This window comes from Astatotilapia calliptera, chromosome 5, assembly GCF_900246225.1.
Source record: "Astatotilapia calliptera chromosome 5, fAstCal1.2, whole genome shotgun sequence".
Taxonomy (NCBI): Eukaryota; Metazoa; Chordata; class Actinopteri; order Cichliformes; family Cichlidae; genus Astatotilapia; species Astatotilapia calliptera.
Window position 1 is genome coordinate 36620931 of NC_039306.1, and position 23709 is coordinate 36644639.

Consider the following 23709-nt stretch of genomic DNA (forward strand, 5'->3'; position numbering starts at 1 on the left):
AGGTGGCGTGATGTCCTCAGGTGCAGGCAGCTCACAGACCCCTAGTGCGAGCAGCGCAGGTCCTTCTGGCATGCAGACCTCCGACTCGGGCAGAGCGGGTCCCTCCAGCGTGTAGACCTCGGACTCGGGCAGATCAGATGCAGGCGATGCAGCAACCTCCAGCTCAGACTGAGCAGGTCCAGGCGACAGCGTAGCAGCTGCAGATGGTGGAGTAGAGAGTGGTGTGGCAGCTGCAGATGGTGGAGCAGAGGGTGGAACACCAGGCTTTACAATCTCTAAGAGGTCCAGAGGTGCCAGAGGCCATAAGTTCAGCCTCTGGGGAAGCCCTGGGCAGAATCTCCATCTCCATGTGGCCTGACCGGACCAAAAAGTCACCTGGCTCTGCGTGCTGTGTGCTCTGAGCTCCCCAACTCTGGAACAACAGACTCAGAGTTAACATTTTTGAAGTACACTGATGGCTGAATAAGTTCACTTGATTTCTCTGCAGAGGACAGAGGTAACAAAGTTGGGAGTTCTGGTTGCAAACTCTCTGGAGGTCCAGAGCCAGCTACGGGCCCATGTTCCATGCTCACAAATCTGCGTCATCTCTTCACAGCATTCTGGCAGGTTAGAGCCCGCTGAGTCCATTGTGGCTGGATTAGTCTGTCACGGACTGCGGTGGCAGACCATGAAGTTCCAGGAAAGAACTAGGACCCAAACAGAGGACTCTGATGAAGAACAGCGATTTTATTTACAATGAAATGTAAAATAACTATTTATGAAACTCAGCACTGTGGTTCCTGTGGCGATTCTCCCTGAATCCCCACATAGTGCCTGTGTTTGTAAATCGTAAAAGGTGACAACTCGAAAAACACCCAGGCTCTGCTCCAGTGAAAACACCGCTCTGCTCCCGATTCCTAGTGTAGACAAACAGAACACTCTGATGACTCGGCAATCTCCTGATAGCTAGGGTTTTTCAAATATCAAAGTTATCCACGGCTGTACAAATGGGGTTAACTCAATTATCGACCACCAACTGAAGCCCAGCCACACTGTTAAACAGCGCAGCTCCTGGTGAAGGCAATCAGCTACAGCTGGCGATGGCTGATGAGCTACAGGTGTGGCTAGCTTCAGTGTGGGAACTCCTCTTGGCCTAATGGTGCCTGTAAACCAGCCTTCCGGACACACACACACACAGAATGGTCCCTCATTCAGAGAAAATATTACACGTATTGAGCTGAGTAGGGACGCAGTTTGTCCCGTACTTTAGCTAGAATGGAAAAAGACACAAAGCTGGATTTATTCTGTGTGTTTACGCTGCACAGCTGCCTCTTCTTCTCTCATTCTCTCCCCCTCCTTCTCCTGTTGCTACTTCAATCATGAAACTGGATTGAAACCAGATCCTTTTCTATATAGCTGACAACTGGTACCGTAACTGTGCAGGGGCGAGTCTAGCAGTTTTGCCAGGGGGCCAGGTAGGGCATTAACAGGGAGAGGGGGGCACAAAGAAATACTTTTCTTTCTTATTCTCATTTAAAATGTCTCGCTTTAATTAAATAATTATCTGAATCTTGCGAACAAAGTTTTTATTTGAGGTAAAATGTATAGAAATCATACATATACCAACAAGACTGTACATCACTGTCACAACAGCATTTGTTTTCATTCAAAGGCTTTATGGCTTTAATACCTGGTGGGCCGGTCTGTAGTCAAAATGCCCGGGCCGATTTTTTTTGTCCCAGTCCAGCCCCGCAGGTTAACCCTCTCAAGGCAGGCGTTGCCGATTTGCAACAGTTAAAAACCAACAACCTGATTACTCTACATACATATTTTATGAGTTTGTTTTACTCAGAAGTACCACTGCAGGTACCGCTAGGACTTGTGCATTAGCAACAAAAAGTTAAATTTGAGCCTGAGAGGGTTAATACTAGCAGTGTCACCATGCCAGCTGACTGTATTTCATCATCAGCCAGTGTTGTTCTTTATCAATATTACCAAAGTTTATCATAACGCAGCATAGAAAGTATTTACTTGCTTTCAGGTATCATTCAAATGTTAGTCTTTTCAGTTGTTTCCCCACTTTTTTCCTGTTTCAAAATCAAACACCAGTTTGTGAGAAGATTATCTTCTTTTTTTAACAGGCAGATAAAGTTTTACATTGGCTAATTTGCCAATTGTATGTTAAAAATTTTCGTATTTCAATATTCAAAAATGTTTTTGCCCAAAACATATGTGCACTATATGTCAGTAAAAATGCTATGCAAATATTGCTGTCCTTGAATGCTGAGTAAACACTGACAGAGCACTGATTGTATCTCTTGTACTTTATCAATGCAGTATCTAAAAACTTTGCACCATAGTGGATAAAATCTCATTCTAATAAGAGTTAAAAGCGCATTCAGTTATTATGTTTATAGGGTTATTGAATTATGGTTAACGGTTGGTAGAATTTTTTTTAACATTACATCTGGAGTGATACATGTCCTGCTGTCAGGCCTGCAGGTATCAGGCTGTTGTTCTCCATCTCATAGTGGACAGAAATTATTTTTTGGAATGGCACAAATAATTTGTGTGGCATCAGATTTGATGCTGAACAGCTGATTGTTCTGTAAATAGTTTGAAATGTTGATTTAAAAACGCCTTGGCTGCATTTTGAGGTATTGGTATTGAGTGAAGGTGATGGGTGGGGGAGGGGTGTCAGGACTCTCACAGGAGGCAACAGCGCCATGTGAAGAGAGAGGCTGGCACAGTGGTGTGGCTCTGGATTCCAGGCTGACTACAGGTGAGGTTGTGGGGGTGGGAGCAGACACTGTGGTATCGAATCTATTGAAAAACAGATTCAACTCGTAGGCTCTATAGGGCTTTGGAGTTGACGTCACGCCGCAATGCACTGTGGGAGCGCAGCTCCATTTTCGGGGTCTACGAATCAAAACAAACACACTGTGTTGGAACGACGACGACAAGAAACATGCTTAAAAGCAGCTCAAGAGAAAACGGACGGTATAGAGACCGATTGCGTCCAGAGGCGAAGCAGCGGTACTTGAAAAAAATAGAGTGCATCGCAAATCTGGACCCATATGAAATACGGCAGTGGAGTAAAGACCCAGACGACTTACCGCCACTGTCCTACCCCGATATCTTCACGTATCTTGTTTGTGGAGTAAGCACTTACACAGCGAACCAGTTTCGTAATTACAAGTCACTGGAGGCGCACATCCAATTTACAAATGGCTGGGTGCAAGATTTGGCTATTTTCAAGCCGCCAAACTCTGAGTACGTCGTCAAAGTAAGTCAGCTGGAGTGCATCGAGTGAAATAGCCATTTTCCACCCCCCACCATAATTAATGTTATACATTTATCATTGAACTGCTAAAATATCGTTATCATATTATATGCCCGTAATTGTAAAGTACATGCAAGTTAACACATTGATAATCGGGTAAATTATTAACGCCAATTTGTGTCCTTCCTGTCTGATTTCATTTATTGTCTTTACATCAACCAATCAAGTCACTCCATTCTATGTTTGATCGCAATTTCTATAACTTCCGAGACCACCAACGATGATATTATTCAGCTATAAAGTGTGATGTGAACATATTTAGAACTTACCGGAATGAAAATGTCTTGAGCACACCAACTGATATCTGGAGACGTAACAGAACTTGATATCAGCTCGTCTCACGGCTGCTATCCAGGCTAGACGCCTTCGTTTGGTAATATCCGATACATGAGCTCCTTCATGTTGCTTCCAGGTTGGGAAAGCATAAAAAGACAATCCAAACTTATTCCCGTGCCGGTCGTAAGATCGAACATTGCAGCCGACCACACAGCAAGTACGAACCATGGCTATGCTTTCGCTCCTTACTTAGACCCCCAAAATGGCGGATCGGGCCAAAATCCTTTCCACGCCCACCCCCGTGACATCACGCTCCAAAGCCCTATTCTCACCTCCCTCAGCTCCCCTGCTGTTGGTTGGCCTGAATCCAGTGATGGTCTTCATGCCCCTCCACACCTCTCTCATGCTGTTCTGCTGGAGTGGAAACTCCAGCAAATGAGGAGACTTCACTCAGGCAAGTCTGCTGGACCAGACGGAGTGAGTCCCCTCGTCCTCAAGACCTGTGCCCTCCAGCTGTGTGGAGTCTTTCATAAACTGTTTATGCTGAGTCTGAGTCTGCAGAGGGTCCCAGTGATGTGGAAGACATCATGCCTCATCCCTGTACCAAAGACGCCACGTCCCAGTGGCCCCCAGGATTACAGGCCCGTGGCACTGACCTCCCACATCATGAAGACCCTGGAAAGGCTCATCCTGGACCAGCTGCGACCCATAGTAAGACCACATCTGGATCCCCTTCAGCAAAAACTTTGTTGTTTGCAAAACTCAGTTACTTTTTTGAAGAAGTAACTATATAATTAATTGCCCAACATTGGTCATTATAGTACTTTGCAGGCAGAGAGTTACAGGACTCTCTCCCAGACCACAGACTCATACTCATAATACAAGTCAGAACAAAAAATAATAATAATAATAATAAAGTTGTGTTTTCAGAATTAGAGTTAGGGTCGGAGGCTTGAAGCGAGGAGGAGGTATAAACCGTGTCTGCCGTCTATCGTAATGGGAAATGTGCGATCGTTATCGAATAAAATCGACGAGCTCTCAGCACTGGTACGGAGTCAGAGGGAATACTGAGAGTGTAGCCTTTATTATAATCTCTGGTGACTTCAACCATGTATCACTGGACAATACACCAACATTCAGACAATATGTGGACTGTCCGACCAGAGGAGAAAAAATTCTAGATGCTAATGTCAAGGATGCATACAGCTCCTCCTCCCTCCCCCCACTTGGTAGGTCAGATCATAACCTGATTTACCTCACCCCCCGCTATGTGCCAATTGTGAGGAGGGAACCTGTGACCACCAGGACTGTCAGGAGGTGGTCAGAGGAGGCAATAGCGGAACTACAGGGCTGTTTCGAGGTGACCGATTGGGAAACACTCTGTGAGCCTCACGCCGAGGACATCAATGGGCTTACTGAGTGTATCACAGACTACATAACTTTCTGCACCGACTCCATTGTTCCAGCTCAGACTGTTCATTGTTACCCAAATAACAAGCCGTGGGTGACTAAGGACATCAAAGCCCTCCTCAACAACAAGAAGAGGGCTTTCAGAGGGGGCAACAAAGAGGAGGTGAGGAAGATTCAGGTGTTACTAAAGGACAAGATCAGAGAGGCTAAGGACAATTACAGGAGGAAGCTGGAGTGGAAACTCCAGCAGAACAGCATGAGAGAGGTGTGGAGGGGCATGAAGACCATCACTGGATTCAGGCCAACCAACAGCAGGGGAGCTGAGGGAGGTGAGAACAGAGCCTACGAGTTGAATCTGTTTTTCAATAGATTCGACACCACAGTGTCTGCTCCCACCCCCACAACCTCACCTGTAGTCAGCCTGGAATCCAGAGCCACACCACTGTGCCAGCCTCTCTCTTCACATGTTGCCTCCTGTGAGATTCCTGACACCCCTCCCCCACCCATCACCTTCACTCAATACCAGGTTGAGATGCAAATGAGGAGACTTCACTCAGGCAAGTCTGCCGGACCAGACGGAGTGAGTCCCCTTGTCCTCAAGACCTGTGCCCCCCAGCTGTGTGGAGTCTTTCATAAACTGTTTATGCTGAGTCTGAGTCTGCAGAGGGTCCCAGTGATGTGGAAGACATCATGCCTCGTCCCTGTACCAAAGACGCCACGTCCCAGTGGCCCCCAGGATTACAGGCCCGTGGCACTGACCTCCCACATCATGAAGACCCTGGAAAGGCTCATCCTGGACCAGCTGCGACCCATAGTAAGACCACACCTGGATCCCCTTCAGTTCGCTTATCAGCCTCGTCTCGGAACAGAGGACGCCATCATCTACCTGCTCAATCGTGTCTACACCCATCTGGACCAGCCGGCGAGCACTGTGAGGGTCATGTTTTTTGACTTTTCCAGTGCTTTCAACACCATCAGGCCGACCCTCCTGGGTGATAAGTTAGCAGCGATGCAGGTGGATGCTTCTCTGGTGTCCTGGATTGTTGATTACCTGACAGGAAGACCACAATATGTACGTCTCCCACAGTGTGTGTCTGACAAGGTGATTAGCAACACAGGGGCACCACAGGGGACTGTCCTCTCCCCCTTCCTCTTCACCCTCTACACCACAGACTTCAGCCACTGCACAGAGACCTCCATCTTCAGAAGTTTTCTGATGACTCTGCGGTGGTTGGATGCATCAGCAGGGATGATGAGACAGAGTACCGGGCTGTGGTCGACTCCTTTGTCACGTGGTGTGAGCAGAATCATCTGCAGCTCAACGTGGCAAAGACCAAGGAACTGATTGTGGACTTCAGGAAGACCAGGAAACACTTGACCCCTGTTTCAATCCAGGGGGTCAGTGTTGACATTGTGGAGGACTATAAATACCTTGGAGTACACATTGACAATAAACTGGACTGGGCTAAAAACACCACAGCACTTTACAGGAAGGGCCAGAGTCGTCTCTATTTTTTGAGGCGACTGAGGTCCTTCAACATCTGCCAGAAAATGCTCAGGATTTCCTGCCCGTGGCCATCTCCCTGTAAAACGCATCCACTTAACACACTGGCTACTGCTACAACTACACATGTTTCTTTTTCAGCTATTTAATAATAAGCGACTTTATGTATGTATGTGTGTATATATATATATATATATATATATATATATATATATATATATATATATATATAGTACTATTCTTAGTTAGCGTATTGTCTGTCTTGTTAATGTTTGTTTATAATGGAGCACTGTAACAAAAAAATAATTTCCCCCAGGGATCAATAAAGTATTCTGATTCTGATTCTGATTGTGCTTGTTTGTGGTGAGCAGCAGATCAAACAAGTTAAGATTTATAATTCAATTCAATTTTATTTATACAGCACAAAATCACAACAACATCAAGACCTTAAGATGCCTTATAGTGTAAGGTAGACCCTACGATAATGCATTCAGAGAAAAAAAACCCAACAATCATATGACCCCCTATGAGCAGCACTTTGGTGACAGTGTTAAAAGGGAAAAACTCCCTTTTAACAGGAAGAAACCTCCGGCAGAACCAGGCTCAGGGAGGGGCGGGGCCATCTGCTGTGATTGGTTGGGGAGAGAGAAGGAAGACTGGATAAAAGACATGCTGTGGAAGAGAGACAGAGGTTAATAACAGATATGATTCAATGCAGAGAGGTCTGTTAACACATAGTGAGTGAAAAAGGTGACTGGAAAGGAAAAACTCAATGCATCATGGGAATCCCCCGGCAGCCTACGTCTATTGCAGCATAACTAAGGGAGGATTCAGGGTCACCTGGTCCAGCCCTAACTATATGCTTTATCAAAGAGGAAAGTTTGAAGCCTAATCTTGGAAGCAGAGATAGTGTCTGTCTCCCGAATCCAAACTGAGCTCATAGATCTGGGTGTCATCAGAATAGCAGTGAAAAAGTATGCAATGTCTTCTGATGATACTGCCAAAGGGAAGCATGTATAATGTAAACAGAATTGGTCCTAGCCCTGAACCCTGTGGAACTCCATAATTAACCTCAGTGTGTGAAGAAGACTCTCCTTTTGCGTGAACAAATTTGAGTCTATTAGATAGATATAGTTAATAATACAAAGAATACAAAGAAAACGAGGAAAACCCCAACAACCATATGACCCACTATTAGCACGCGCTTTAGCAAAAGTAGGAAGGAAAAACTCCCTTTTAAGAGAAAGAAACCTCCAGCAGAACCAGGCTCAGGGAGGGGCGGGGCCATCTCCTTTCACTCGGTTGAGGAGTGAAAGGAAGACGAAGACAATGAAAGCATGTGACAAAAACTTGACTGTCACATTACAGTATAGTGACAGTCAAGTGACTGTGTGACTGTGACAGCCTGTTAGAGCTGTGTTTTGCACTGTTGTTACATTTTGAGTACATTACGCTATGAAAGTTTCTATTGTTGTACCTCCCATAGTCCAAAAGCACCCATCTCCCTGCTTCTCACCAGCAAACATAGACTTACACAACTTTCAAGGCTTAACTGGTAGTTCAGGAGTCATAATAATGTTTAACAGTCTTTCTTTGTTTATATGTGGTTGTGTCTATATTTGTGTTGGTGTGCAGTTGGGGTACCCAGGGCGACTTCACCACCACTCAGCCACTGCCTGCTGTGAAGGTGAAGCTGTATACTGAGAGCACAGGAGTGTTAGCTCTGGAAGATAAGGAGCTGGGGAGGGTAAGAAATCATTCTGCTTCATTTTGGTCACTTTGCCTTTGTATAACTTGTATACAACATATACATTAATGGTGGGAACACTCCCAGGTTGTTCTCCACCCGACTCCCAACAGTCCTAAGCAGTCTGAACTCCATAAGATGACAGTGTGTAAAGGCTGCTCAGACAGTGACCTCAAGATCAAACTGGCCATTCGCATGGACAAACCACAGAACATGAAGCATTGTGGGTAAGTTACTGTGAGATTAAACATTCTTGTGGCAATATAAAGCTACTTGAGTTATCATGGTTCAGTGTAAAACTGTAGCTGCTTTAAAATAGTTACTGTTTTAGTTTGTACATCAGAATAATTTCAGCAGACCGGTTCTGGAAAAGCTATTAAGGAGAAATGTGATCTCTCCTTTTAGTCTCTATCAGTATTTTGGATAAAGTGTAAGTTTTTCAGGGAGTTTTTCAGTTTTTAGAGCAATAAAGTACAAAAGAATGAGTATATAGAAATATAAAATACATGGGCTAAGTGGGTTCTGAGACAGGATGCTTCCAATTTTGACAATATTGCGCCTATAAAGAAACCAGTCAAGATTTGTTTAATGTACAAGTTAAAGGCAAAGTCCTTGTTAAAATGACTCCAATTTCCTTACAATAGTACTGGAGGCAAAGATAGAGTACAGCAAGCTTTTAGTTATTAAGAGATGTACTCGCCACTTCTGACTACAAATCACAGGAAACATTGTTTATGGGAGTATTTTTTCTCAGTTAGTCATGAGTTACTTCACACAAGGTGGGATTTTTTTTAGCAAATCCTATATTTCCCACCTTGAGATGCGTTGTCAGGTGTTTACCGCAGCCACCTTTAGTGTCTGCTCTTCTATTATATCTTTCTTGTTCAATTTAAGATCTACTGTGTTCCATAGGCAAAATTACAACATTTTTTCTTAGTGTTCAAATACTGATGAAGATGAGTGTATTAAGAGCTTATTGAATGAGAGGCTTTGCTAAACATCAAATTACCCAAAGGTATTTAAATAGAAAACGTAAATAGAAGAAGTTCTAAGTTTAAAAACTTGGGAAACAGAAATGTATTGTTAATTAATTTATTGTTAATTTTATATTTTTAAAACGTGCCGGAGGTAAGCATTTGGATCTGTTACGTCACATGCTGAAGTGTAACTTCCCTAATATTGATGGTTATTTCATTATTTCTAAGTCTTTACAACCCAATTTTATGATTATTTTTTAACTGTATATCTGATCTTAATCAGGTGGTAAAATGTTAATTCTAAATAACCCTTGTAGAGTTAATTTAGAGTGTGATACACTTAATATTTGGGTGTGTAATTGATGAGCCACTAGGGTGCTTTGTCCAAAAGATAATCTTTTGCTTCCCTCTTGTGGTTACTGGTTATTGCTACCACTGAATGTGACTATGTGCAGATCCACACAGGACCTGAAATATCACACTCTATTATGACCCCCATTAGAAATAAAAACTTTCAGGCTGAAATTACTTGAATGTGCTATGAGCCCAAACTAGTTAGCCTTAAACCATTTAAGTTTTTGTACAACGTGAATTTGTATCAACGCAGAAACCGATGAAGTAGAAAAACTAAGTTTACTTTACTCAAAATCATTAATTCACATAAATTATTTATTTCCTGGAGTCTAATTTTTAAAAAATAGCTAAAACTTAAAGACAATTATTTCTCGCTACTTAAATTTATTTATCTATTACTACTGTTGTATCTTGTACTCTAATTATAGTATTTTAGTTGCAGTTACTGTATTAAAACCGCTCATTCAAATTCTGCCTTTTAGTTTTGTTTAATCTTTCATATACTTTTAATTAAAGAAAAAAATATTTCAATTTGTTATAAAAAGTGTATTAGTAAAAAAAAAAAAAAAAAGGCAATGAAAACAAGTTCACTCAAAAAGAAAAAATGAAACGTTGACTTTAATTAAAATTATTTTGTCAACAGGTTCCACGAAATTGTATTGTGTTAGTTTAAAGCAAAAATCTTTAGGTAATTTAATTTTAAAAAACTACTTAGGATTAACAAGAGATATATAAGACTGCCTAAATCAAGTTATGTTGTATCAACATAAATTATATATTTTCAGGTTAGATAGTTTAGATTAGTTTTTTTAAACACATCTCTCTTATTTGTAGCAGTAAAATGTTTAAGTTAGATTAATTCAAATATTATATTTTCAGCTACCTTGTGCTTTACTAATTAGTTTTACATAAATCTATTTTGTCAACAGGATCCACACAAATGAATTAAGTACATCCAACTTATTTTTTTAAAATTTCCTTTATTGCCAACATATCCTGAAGGTCAACCTTCAGGACAACGTTCCCTCTAAGCTGCGCGCGTGCACAATTGCGCACTGCTGGCACGTCTCTGCGCACAGAAAATCTGCGTTGCACACAAAAAAAAAATCTAACCTGAATTGAAATTAAAATAAATACGTTAACAATTCTGTTTTGCAGTGTTAGTCAGTGACTGGCTGCTCCTGTATGTGTTTAGAACGATGCCACCTTATCCCATAGTCCAGCCAATCACGCGATTCACATTCGTATATCAACGTGGTTGACAGCCTATGACAGCGTCCTTATGTGCCGACACCGGTGTTTTAGCGAGCAAAGCGTCTGATGAGGAGTTAAGCCACGTTAATGACAACGTGTACAACCATTGGAGATGTGAGCAGGACAGACGGAACAACTGTGAGGACTTTATACCAGTTTTTAAATTGTGTTGATCGGCCACGTAAAACCAGAGTTATGATAAAATATCTGCAATGTTTGGTTTTCTTCCTGAATACTGTCGTTGTTTATATTTACTGCGGGAAGAAACGGTAAAAATGGCGTTTTATAAGGAAAACGCTCAAAAGCCTGTGAGCAAAAACAGCCCCCCTCCCTCAGCCTTTCCTATTGGTGGAAAAATGTACCATGTCGACCAATCAAAAAATGATATGGCAACATGGCATTTAGTCGTTTAGGAAGGGGGAAGTTTTAGGAGTGACGGCGTGTTTGAGATGTGAGAGATTTGAGACGTTTAGCGTGTTTGGAGTCTAAAGTTAGTGTGTTGTCTTGTGTAGTTAGTGTGTAGTTAGTGTGTAGTTAGTGTGTAGTGTAGTCAATAGTTTTGTTGTGTGTCAGAACAATGAGGCGCCTGCTGAGTGTTACAGGTGTTACAGCAGTGATACATCTGCTGCTGTCAGGCCTGCAGGTATCAGGCTGTTGTTCTCCTTCATCTCATAGTGGACAGAAAATATTCTTTGAAGCAGCTCAAATAATTTGATGCAGAGCAGCTGATTGTTCTGTAAATAGTTTGAAATGTTTGTTTAAAAACACTTTGACTGCTTGTTCAGGTAAACAGCTGCAAAAAACTTTGTTTGCATAACTCAGTTACTTTTTTGAAGAAGTAACTATATAATTAATTGCCCAACATTGGTCATTATAGTATTTTGCAGACAGAGAGTTACAGACTCTCTCCCAGACCACAGACTCATAATACAAGTCAGAGCTTTATTAAAAAAGAAAGAAAGAAAGTTGTGTTTTTAAAATTGGAGTTCAAGTTATTTTTACTTCCATGTTAGTGTTAGTTAGTGTGTTAACATACTACACAGGTCATGAAACAGATTTTTTTACATTTTCATTGTAAGTGGGCTAAAGCAGTTAATTAAAAGTAGTCTAACATAAATGTAAATGCTGTAATTTGATTATTTTAATAAACCATGTAAATTGGATGGATTAGATGCTGGCGTGACCACAGTGCACACGCCTGATGTCACTCACAGTGGTCCAAGGGACGCTCAGGGAGTTTGTGTGTTCGCTCAGACACATGAAACATTAGAGGGAACATTGCTTCAGGATCAATAAAGTTTTATTGAACTGAATTGACATTCAGTGAGCATTTGTGTAAACCAAGTCCAAAACAAAACACAACGGCTCATTAGTGTGTGAATGGGTGGATGACTGGATATATAAAGCACTTTGGGGTCCTTAGGGACTAATAAAGCGCTATATAAATACAGGTCACTTACCATTATGGTTAGTAACTAACACTATGTAGACAGATGCAACATCAAGACTTTCAATTAAATGTCTAATGTCTGTAGAAGAAAAAACATTGAAGACCAGATAACACATTGATAAGATGACACCTGAGTTATGCACATGTGATGCTAGTAAGGTCTGTGGAGTGCTTTTTTTTTAAGTGTCTAAAATGGATAGCAACGTTGCTATTTGCAATGATTGCTTAGGGTCAGTCCAGTAACACAACGCCAATGAAGTGCTTTCCTTTAACAGTGAAAAGTGAAGCGTCCACCTCAACCGCCACAATTAAAAAAAAATAAAATGTAATAATAACAATAAAAAATAATGCACTGATATTAGCAATCAAACAAAATTATATTACCATCCCAAATAAAACTTTAATAAAACATGCCAACATTATGGTCTAACAATAAAACAGGTTGTCAGCTTTCAGTTTTTTGCAGCAGCACAACGGTAACCATTTAACACTTGCCACTGTCAACAGTTCTTTTACCAGTGTATGGGCAAAAACTTGAATTGCAAACATTTTAACATGGAAACAATTGTTTGTCTTTAATAGTCCGCAAAATATACATTGCATTCGTAACTTACCCTTATTTTTAGCATGTATTGCAATTACCTTTACAATGCACACAATTAAGAGGGGACGGCAGTAAAAACTCCGGACCTGTGACATCATCAAGTACGCTGGTGTTCCAATTGTACAAATCGTAAAACAAAGTCTGTACTCCCGTGCGTTCGGGAGTACAGACTCGCATACTTGAGAATTGAGAAAGGGCCTTAGTTTTTCTAATTTAAAACAAGTTTATCAGCGTTTTTGCATAAAAAGTACTGGTAACTTATTTAAATCGAGTTCTAATAACAAATTGATAAAAACTGAGCTCAGCCTATTTAATATTTTTAATTAAACACAATATTACATTTTACAGTGTAGAAGCAATTATCACCAGGTCTGTCGACCTCCTTTGTCTGTCCACTCATGTGCCGTGAATAATTTTATTTAAAAATTTGAGTGTGTGATTTAACAAACTCTAATTTATAACTATGTTGAAACATGCTTTATTTACAGACCATTTTTATATAATACAGATTACTGACAGCGCATAACAATGTTGTCACAGTGGCTTTCACCCTCGACTTTTTAGATTTTAAATGTCACTTCTTGCTATCCTATCCTATTCGATAATTGAGACTCTTGGTTTACAGTAGAGGAATCCCAAGAAAGCAAATGAAAAAAACAACCCCTTGAAAAAATAACCCCATGAACGCCTGTAGCTAATCCCTTAATAAAATAAACAAAAACAATAAAAATGTTTCTTACACATTCCACAAAAATAAGCATGTTAACATATAAGCAGTTAATAGTTGTTGACAATAGCCTGAGATAAACAGGCACACTAAATCTCATCCCTTGTAATATTATGTTTCACCTTAAGCCCAGGTTTGCTCTGTGAGGGGCTTACTTCATCTGTTACCAAAAATCTCGAACACAGTGTATTAGGGATGGGTACCGGTATCGGATAAAACCTAAACAATACCCATCCCTACAGTGTATACCTATACACACCACCTGTGTAGTGGTCTCACGGTTCCCGTGTTACGATGGCAGGGTTTGGCAGGATGAAAGCACACATATCTAACTTGTCCAGGATCCAGTAAAACTAATGTAGCACAAGCATACGCAAACTATATAACATGTCTCGTAAGACAAACGCAAAATATAACCATGCTCAACATGTAGATACTACACAACATAGTCAAAGAAAAAAGTGGTCTTACCTCTCAAAGAAACAGCAGCTTGGCGCCATGGTTGACGGTTGAATGAGGCAAGCTTGATGTGACACGAAGAACTCAAACATATATATGTTAATGGGCTGGTTAAATTTTATTTATAACTTTTTCTTCAAAAACAGTTGTAAATAATGCTGGGCTTACACTGTGCGATTTTTTCAGTCGCGCGATTCAGCTCCTGCTCAAACTGTACGATTGACTCGCAGGGGTTAGAAGTTCATAGGTCACGATGCAGGGTCTCACACTATACCGCCCGATGCTCTGATGCGACCTGAGTGCTCACACTGTGCGTCCATAACATTAAGGTTATAACAGAAATTCTGTCGCTCGCTCTCCCTCTCTGTCTTTCACTCACACAGACACACCGCCACCACCAACTTTGCTAATTTGCTAATGAAAAACATGATCAGCTGTGATTGAGCAGCAGTGTAAATCCAACTATTTTCACGGTTGTTGTGGTCGTGATAATTTTGTGAGGCCACATTGAAAAGGCTCGGATGAGCTTTCCAAAGTTCTACAAGTTGTGCCTCCGTCGCTTGTGTCCAGATCACACGCTGCACTGCTGTGCTGCTCCGTCTTTTTCACTGACATTTGTGTTTGCGCGTGCGCAGTGTGACAAACTGCGGTGACACCCTCACGACGGTCGCGAGGATTTGAAATCCTCCCGACCAAGCGATTGATGATCGGGAGCTGGTCGTGAGGTGTTAATCGCGTCTTGTTACCCCACGTATACTACACAATGCACGACGCACGATGAAGGCCAAAACCGGGCCGATCGCCAAAACGGTCGCACGACTCAAAAATCGGCTCAAAATGGGCCAAAAATCGCACAGTGTGAGCCCAGCATAAGACATTCCAGGTTGCAACTAAATAGGCAGGACTGATCACAGCAATTAGTCCCAGCTGCTCTGCCAGCCTTCTGGCATTGCCCACTGAACCCACTGCTCCTCTGCAGACCACACCCCCACCAAACTGTATATAGTGCTTTAAGTTCTCTGGTAGAATACATGGACTTGTCTGCTTTTCTGAGTAGTAAAGTGCTCTGTAAGAACCAGTCAGTTCATCATTTACTATATTTCTCAATAGTACAACTAAATATAGTAAGTAAGACAAAAACAAAACTTTCCTGCAGCAGACTGGTGACTGGGTTTGAATGAATAAGCTCTGCTGGGAAAGATTCAATAGAATGCCATATACAGGTCCCCAACCCTTTTTGTGCCACAGATCGGTTTAATGTTAGACAATATTTTCACGGACCAGCCTTTAAGGTGTTACAGATAAATGCAACAAAATAAAATGATACGACCAAGACAAAAACTGTCGTATTTTGTAAATATAATAATAAACGTGAATTCACTATGTAATTGTGTACCTTTAATAGCAGCGTGCTCCTGAAGTGCGCCAACAACACTGAGAGTAACATCCTCCTCTCTGCCCCTTAATGCTCTCTGGTCGCTATGGTAATAAATAAGACGCACAACTACAACACGGGAAAGACCCAGGGAAACCGAGTTGACGATAAAACCCCTGAAAACCATAAATTTCACACCCGGGCCTTAACTCTCGCAGCCCGGTACCAAACGACTCACAGACTGGTACTGGTCCATAGCCCAGGGGTTGGGGACAGCTGATAAACAGGACAGTTGCCCACCCTTTAAAATACAGAATGTAAAGTATAAATATCTGGGGCAAGCACAGAACCAGCCAAGATCAGGCCAGTCTGTCTGGATATTTATTTGCATCCTGATGTGGAAACGTGTCATGAATGCTTTGAGTAAAATCATGATTATTTTGAGCATTTTGGGGGGCTGATGTGTATGCCATTTTATGTGAGTTCTTAACTCCTTGAATCTCTGCAATGCAGGTAGTGATAGCAACATTAGCACAACAATCAGGTACAATCGCCACTTTTATGGGAAATACAGCAGGTTCAAAAGTACCAGATTTCCACTAACATCAGTTCTTACGTGATGCAAAATAAAAAGCACTCGATTAACATTTTTTATGTAATTGATGAAAATGAGGAATATTCATTAAATCTTAAAGGTTTAGAAGGTTAAAGAAGGGATAACAACAATATGGTGACTACAAATGCATGAGGTTGTCTGTTAAAAACAATCTGTGCCTCTGTGGAGAAGGTTGTCTTTCCCTTATACTGTGGAGAAATCTGCCACTAACCCTTGGTTAAAGCATTATGAACATATGAGCAGTGCCTAACCGGTCCAAGAGCTTGTCAACCCAGGCCATGGAATAAGCATCAAACCTCGTTCAGCTGGTGGTACTCCACGCAGAACCGTATAGACCCATCTTTCTTCACCACACAAGGTGATATACCTCTATGGCTCCTCACCTGTGTGATGGCACCATGTTGTGGTCAATGTCCCCCACTTGCCAAAGGGTAACTTTGAGCTAGAAGAAGTGAGCGATACAAGCGCTTTATCTCCCAGTGAAAATTGTCCGAGCCGAGTCTCTCTTGTACAGGCACTGCTGCTGTTTCTGGGCCTGGAAAGGCAGCATGGTAACAGGCACAAAGGTGCTCTTGGAATTGCTAGTTGGTTCATGGCCTGACACTCTGGGCATTACACACTATTGGCACACATCCCCCTGGATGCCCAGCTAATAGAATTGGGCCATTATTCACTCCAGAGTTTTGTCATATCCCTGCCATGGGGTTAAAGGAATCCACCTGGAAAATCATTTGCTGGTGGCTTTTTGGCACCAACAACTGGGTCTTTTCCTTTTCTGTGTGACTTTTACGACTCACTTAATAGAGTCTGTCTCTAATCAACACAAAATGCAGGTATGTCAGTGCTACATCAGGGTCTACTGTTCAACTGTTGATTGTTGAACTATCGATCGCCTGTTCAAAGCACTGAGTGTTGTCCCAAGACTGCCCTAGAGCGAAATCTTCACTGGAGTAAATCACTGGACTTCCCGAGAAGCCCCCGATGTCTCCTCCTCCCCAGAGTCAGAGTTGGACAACCACTGAGTGCAGCACAAACACTACAAGTCTCTATTGATCGTGAACGCAATCTTATATCATTTCAAGTGGCACTATGGGATATTTGTGTATGTCCAGCAGCCGAGCCTGCCTCTCTTGGCTGCCACGTCACTCAGCTTCCAAGCGCAGGCTAAACAACCAGGTCCTCCAACACTGTTGTCTGGCGTTTGGACTGGCCCTGTACCAAGCTGAGCTGATCTTGGTACACTGCTGCCTTCTCCTGGTGCATGGCAGCTTGCTCTACCAGCATCTTTGCCAGTACCTCCACTGGCTGTACTGGTTTTTTGGCACCACTGTAACAACAAGGACCTGGGACGTATATAATATTACGATAACAGTGATAATTTATTTCAATTTCTTTTCTATTGACTGCTTGTGGAGATTTCCAGCTGCCGGGTTTCCTGCTCAGCTCTCTTCTGCAGTTCCAGTAACCTCCTATTTACCAGCTGGGCCCACGTCCTCATTTTAGGTTTGACAGCGTTTTAGTAGGTAAAGATGATGCTTGGACATGAATTGAGCTGCGGTTTGGGGAAGGCCTCGAAGGGGACTGGCGACGGCTCCCGGGCCTGGCAGATCCCCGTGTACTAATTAGGAGTGAAGAAGTTAAAGAATTGAGAACAAGGAGGGAGGGAGGGAGGGTGGGGCACGTAAACATAGATAAATCTTTATTTTTTGCACCAGGTTTCCTCCGTAAAGGTTTCCAAATATTTATGAAGCCCATCCTGTTTTCTAAACACCACCTAGCCCACACAGCCTACAGCAGTCTAGCTGGCTATTGCAACAACAGGTTTGTTTGCAATAGTTTTGTGTTGGGTTAATTAATTATCATTAACTGAGGATTTTACAATGTGAAATAAGTCGCTTTATGAATGATTATAATTTATCAAGCTTAAAATATCAGCTAGCAGTATAGTAGTGGATTGCAATTGTTGGGTCTGTCTAGCACAGGCCCACCGCTGGAACGAGACAGTTTAACTACACAGCAAAAGCATTGAACACCAAGTAGGCAAAGTTCTTCGTGTTACTCATGCATGAGGGAGACCTGCCTGCAGCCAAGTGTCGTTCCACCCACTTGACCTCCGTCAGACTCTCAGCCAGGTTCCCCATAGCACTCCTTTTATTGTGGTGACAAGCAGTGTTGGTCAAGTTACTTGAAAAAAGTAATCAGTAACTAATTACTGATTACTTCCCCCAAAAGTAATCCCGTTACTTTACTGATTACTTATTTTCAAAAGTAATTAATTACTTAGTTACTTAGTTACTTTTTAAAACACGATTTACAACCTGAAGAGGTAATAAAGCGATAGATCTTTCAGCCTAATTCTACTTTTTCTACATAATCCATCATATAAAATGTAATCAAATGGAAAAGTCTCTTTTTAAAACTTGTTTTATCAGTTTTAATCTTTTAACTTTATGCATCAAGCAAAAATGTAATTATATGCAACATTCTCTGACTTGAAGAAATTAGTTTAACATTTAAAGCTATTTTCTGCACATTCCAGCACATAAAATAAAATATTTTTTGTGTTTACACTCACTCTTTCAAATAGATGCAAGTAAAACACAGCAGAAAATAAATAAAGTCAAAGACTAGCGGTCCTGTTGCTCTATTTTCACCTGTAAAGCAGCACTGCGTCAGGCGGAGGTTTACCCTGGTGCAGGTGTGCCGCGGTCAGTGGAAGAATCCGCGAGTTTCTCTGTGAGTTTCCCATTACGTCGTAGCTACTCGGTGCTTGTTGGAAGTTTAGGGGTTTTTTTGCTGTAAAAAGAAGTTTTCTTCCCACGCACAGCGGACACTAATGTTTTTGTCACTTTTTATGGAATCAAACTCAAAGTAAGGTCAGTACTTCCACGCTTTAAACGCTGCACGCTCATACTCTCTCCTGCACTCGATATGTGATCCATTGTTGATCTGGACACAGCTGTTGTCACTAACGGCGCACTCGCTTACGTCACTGTCATGAGACGTTCTCGCAAAAAATCACGGTTTTAGTTCCTACGGGAAAGTAACGGTAATCTAATTACCGTTTTTGCAATAGTAATCCCTTACTTTACTTGTTACTTGAAAAAAGTAATCAGATTACAGTAACGCGTTACTGCCCATCTCTGGTTACATGAATATACATAGGTTCATTAACATATAACATCTTACATAGGTATACATGTGAACAAAGAATACCTTGTCTGTGTGTGTGTTTGTGTGTGTGTGTGTGTGTGGGGGGGGGGGGGGGGGTTCAGAGTGTGACCCCATAAATGACTTCCGTAAACCTGCTGGTCTAGAAGTCCAGCAGTTCATCTAAACAAAAGGCACTTAACCCAAAAAAGATATAGATACGTTTATCCTACCATAAAACAATAAGAGAAGGTACGACCTCTCCCATGCTCCCAGAATGTGGGTGTTAATGCCAGAATGCTCTGGAATGCACACAAAGTCTTTGCAGACAACTAAGGATCACACATCCTATCACTACACAATCGATTATACACCTCTAAGCATATATGGTTAAATATTTCTAAGCATAAATGACAATAAACAATACAACTCTAACAGCAATAGAAAGAACATTAAAAAGATGAAGTGATAAAATACTTTATCAGAACACCAACAGCAAGTTGCAACAGGTGTGTCACCACGAGAAGTTGTAGCTGATCAGTGTTTACCTGGAAGGATGATGTAGTGCTCAGCACTGTTCCTTCACAGCATGAAGCTTCCTGCTTTAATTATTTGCTGGAGCCTTTCTGATTTGAGTTCACATGTTAGCCCTGTGCCTCCACGTGTTCCCTCCATCGTCCTTTAAATGACATACATGTTAGATTGAATGGTCTTTCTAAACTGGCAATGGATGTGAGGAAAAGGGTCCACATGGATGAGTTATAGCAAAAAAACAACAACAAGTGAGTGAATATTAAGGTAGTCCTTTACCAGTGACACACTGCTTTCAGTACAACCCCCCACCCCAAATAACCCCTGAAAAATGAGCTGATTGGAACTTAAAAAACAAACAAAAAATAAAGCAGCTTTGATCCACTTAGAACCAGAATCGAGATCGTCTTTATTGTCACCAAAATTGGGTATAAGCAGTAAAAGCATTACGTTTTAGAGTGAGTCTTTTGCAAATGACCAAAGATCTCTGAGGGTGTCATGGCTGGGGCAGCAGTCGTGTGTGGAAGTGAAGGAGGACCCAAGTTGCAGACAGCGGGGGTGGTGATGTGAGTGAGTTCATTTACAGTGCACAATAAATAACAAAGGCGAGGGCAGAACTGAACATGAACCTAAACAGAGGAAAACTAATAATAAACAAAACCCAAAGCCATAACACACAAAGTTACACATAAGTAGTGATGGTCCGCTTGAAGCTGATGCTCCGGTGCATGTGTCAATAAAATCAACACACTGCTTCAGAAACACTGTGTCGAAGCTTGATTCGTTCGGCCAGAGTCACATGATCAGTGACGTCTGAAGCTTCATTTAGAGCCTAACTGCTTCGGTGTCTGATTCAATGGTTTATAAGGAAGCGAATCATTCGCGGGATTTGTGGAGTGTTTTGATGGTGACAGATAGCGAACCACTGATCATTAGTGATGGGCAGATGAAGCTTCATGAAGCACTGAAGCTTTTCATCCAAGCGCAAAGCTTCTTGAAGCTTCATTTGCTCTAGTAGGACACCTACTGGACGTAAAAATATTAGTTGGCATGAATTTAAAGAATGTGGTCTTTTGCACACAGCCTGTAAATGTCAACAACAAAAGGAGTGTGTAAAACATGTATATTGTAGTGATGCAGTATACTGTGTATATTTATACTGGCAGTATGGAAAATGATCATTTGGAAATGCTTAAAATGGAAATGATCATTTACTGTGAGGTGAGGTGTGGTTGGGGTGTGGACAGTGGTTGTGCTTTTGTAACGTTGAGGTGTGGACAGCTACACACTGAGGCTTTGAGCCTCAGTCCTGCCTGTTCACATTTTATTCTGTAAAAACTACATTTTCACTGCTTTTATGACCTTTTTAGTGGGGAGAACATAGCTGGGATTTAATGATTTAACAAATCTTTTGAATCCTTTGTCCTCCACAATGCTGAATGGCTGGGAGTCCTCAATCACCATGCTGACCAGGTCTTCATCTATTGGAGATTGTTCTCCTGAGGAAAGACAATAAAGACAAAGCACAAATATAAATATCACACACGTAACTTATAACAGTTGTATAATATTGTTATATCATTTAGTAACATTACTGCATGCTATATTATCATTGCATTTGATGGCTCACCTGGTCTTGCTCCACAATCGGTGTTCCCCCTATTCACATGCAAAGCTCTGTAGTGCCTAAGCATGGATGAGGTGTTGTTGTTATATCTCAGCTCCCTGGCACATAGCAAACACTTCACCTTGTACACAAGTAACGACAGCTTAACATAAATTGTATTGCACCATCAGTATTATGAAAATACATCTTCTGTAGAAATGTACATACCTTGTTGGGAGGAATAAGATCAAAATGTTCCCACACAGGGGAGGACATCCTCCTCTTCTTAGCTGGCTCCATTCTCTCCTGACTTTCTCTCCTCACTCTCATAAACCTCCAAACTGTCTCCAAACTCTCACTAACCGCAACTCTCCATCAAACACCCACATTTTAAATGAAGTCTGAGGGGTTTATATCGCTGTCATAGCTCGCGGCAAAGTTCGAACCACTTCATGAACCAGTCACGTGGTACAGCCGGGCAGCGAGGCTTCGGACGTCATCATTTTCAGCTCCTCCCATAAATGAAGCAAGCCTCGATACGCGCATCGTGGAAACGCCCCTCAATTACTCGACACAAGCTTCGAAGCCTCGATACAGAACGTCACATCACTACCTCCTTATGTTTTCCCCTATGTGTAGTGATGGCCAAATGAAGCTTTCTGAAGCATTGAAGCTTGTATTGAAAAACGGTTCATTACTCGAAGCTTTTCAACACAGTCCTCTCTGGTGACATCTGGTGGCCAAAACCATTAAGAGCAGCTTGAATCCACAAAATAACACCAACCGCGTCATTAAAATTGCCCACGCTAGTGGGATTCTGTCTGATATTGGGCCGCCATTGTGTTGCTTTGAACGTGTATTTTTTGGTGGCTAAAAAATGTGGTTTATTTGTTTAATAAATAATTTTGACCAGTAAACATGTTCAAACATGCACCATGGTGTGGTCTTTCTTTGCTTGTGACTTCTTGATGTTGGTAAATACAATAATTGAAAAATACCACGTTACATATAATATACATATGATAATGTACAACACATTATGGAGTATGCTTCTGCTGTGAGGTCCTGCCTCCATGCACTTGTGCAATTAACAGGGTTTTAATAGTTTTGCAATTTTCGGAAACGCCCCCTCAATTACTCGACACAAGCTTCGAAGCCTCGATACAGAACGTCACATCACTACTGATCATTCCACTGAGAGATTTGGAGAAAACTAGAAGTGAAAAAACATTTTCGTTAACGGAAATAAAAATAAAAACAAAAAAAGGAAAACTAACTAAAACTGTAATGAGTGTTCACAAAACTAACTAAAATTAACTGAATTTATAGCAAAAATGGGCAGCACGGTGGCACGGTGGTTAGCACTGTTGCCACACAGCAAGAAGGTCCTGAGTTCAATTCCACCATCAGGCCGGGGTCTTTCTGTGTGGAGTTTGCATGTTCTCCCCGTGTTTGCGTGGGTTCTCTGCGGGTACTCCGGCTTCCTCCCACCGTCCAAAGACATGCAACTTGTGGGGATAGGTTAATTGGATAATCCAAATTGCCACTAGGTGTGAATGTGAGTGTGAATGGTTGTCTGTCCTTATGTGTTAGCCCTGCGACAGACTGGCGACCTGTCCAGGGTGTACCCTGCCTCTCGCCCTATGACAGCTGGGATAGGCTCCAGCGCCCCCCGCAACCCTGAAAAGGATAAGCGGAAGCGAATGGATGGATATAGCAAAAATGTGTTTAGTTTTCATTGATGTGTGTGTGTCATACAATAGTTGAGGGTGAAAATTAAGTTTAGTTTCCAGATTTTTTCTTGCTGTGTCTCATTATGCCAGCAGGTGGCAGCACGTTAGTCGAGTCGTCTGTGTTGCTGCTCCGCCCACGCGCAGAATCATGTCAGGAAAGGTCGGGAGAAAGCGCCAGAGTCCAATTTGGGATTACTTTGAATATGACTGTGTTTTGGATAAAGCAAGTGTCTTGTAGTGGAAAGAAACAAATTATGAGGGACATTTCTAAGGGAAAAAATCCCACAAACTTTAAAGTGCACTTGAAAAGCTCACACAAGAAGGCTAACCTAGCTTACCTTGAGAAGGGAGCACACTCAACCCTCATCCCCAGAAACAGAAGCTAACCCCAGGCAAGGCAGCGTGATGCATCCCGAGACACCAGGACGGGGACATCTACACAACTGTGTGAGTCAATTGCCTTCAAAAACTTTATCAATTGACTCCTAAAATGGCGGCGCGTTAGCTAGACGCACACTTCCCTCCTCCGTGAATCTTTGCCAAGACACCTAACGTAATATCAACTTTTGAAGTTAAACTCTAACGGTATCCGCGCTTAGGACTCTTTTATGTCG

General features: G+C 41.9%; 1 protein-coding gene across 8 annotated transcripts in view; it reads left to right on the forward strand.

The window, feature by feature from the left end:
- Nucleotides 1-23709, forward strand: part of LOC113023063 (calcium-dependent secretion activator 1) — a 361073-nt gene that overhangs the window by 118298 nt on the left and 219066 nt on the right. For all 8 annotated transcript variants that reach the window (XR_003272492.1, XM_026169138.1, XM_026169133.1 and 5 more), the window contains 2 exons: nucleotides 8148-8259; nucleotides 8347-8486. Coding sequence is in view for 7 of the 8 variants with exons in the window: in XM_026169138.1 (XP_026024923.1) it covers nucleotides 8148-8259; nucleotides 8347-8486 (252 nt within the window). In the remaining variant the exon portion in view is untranslated. The remainder of the gene's footprint in view (nucleotides 1-8147; nucleotides 8260-8346; nucleotides 8487-23709) is intronic.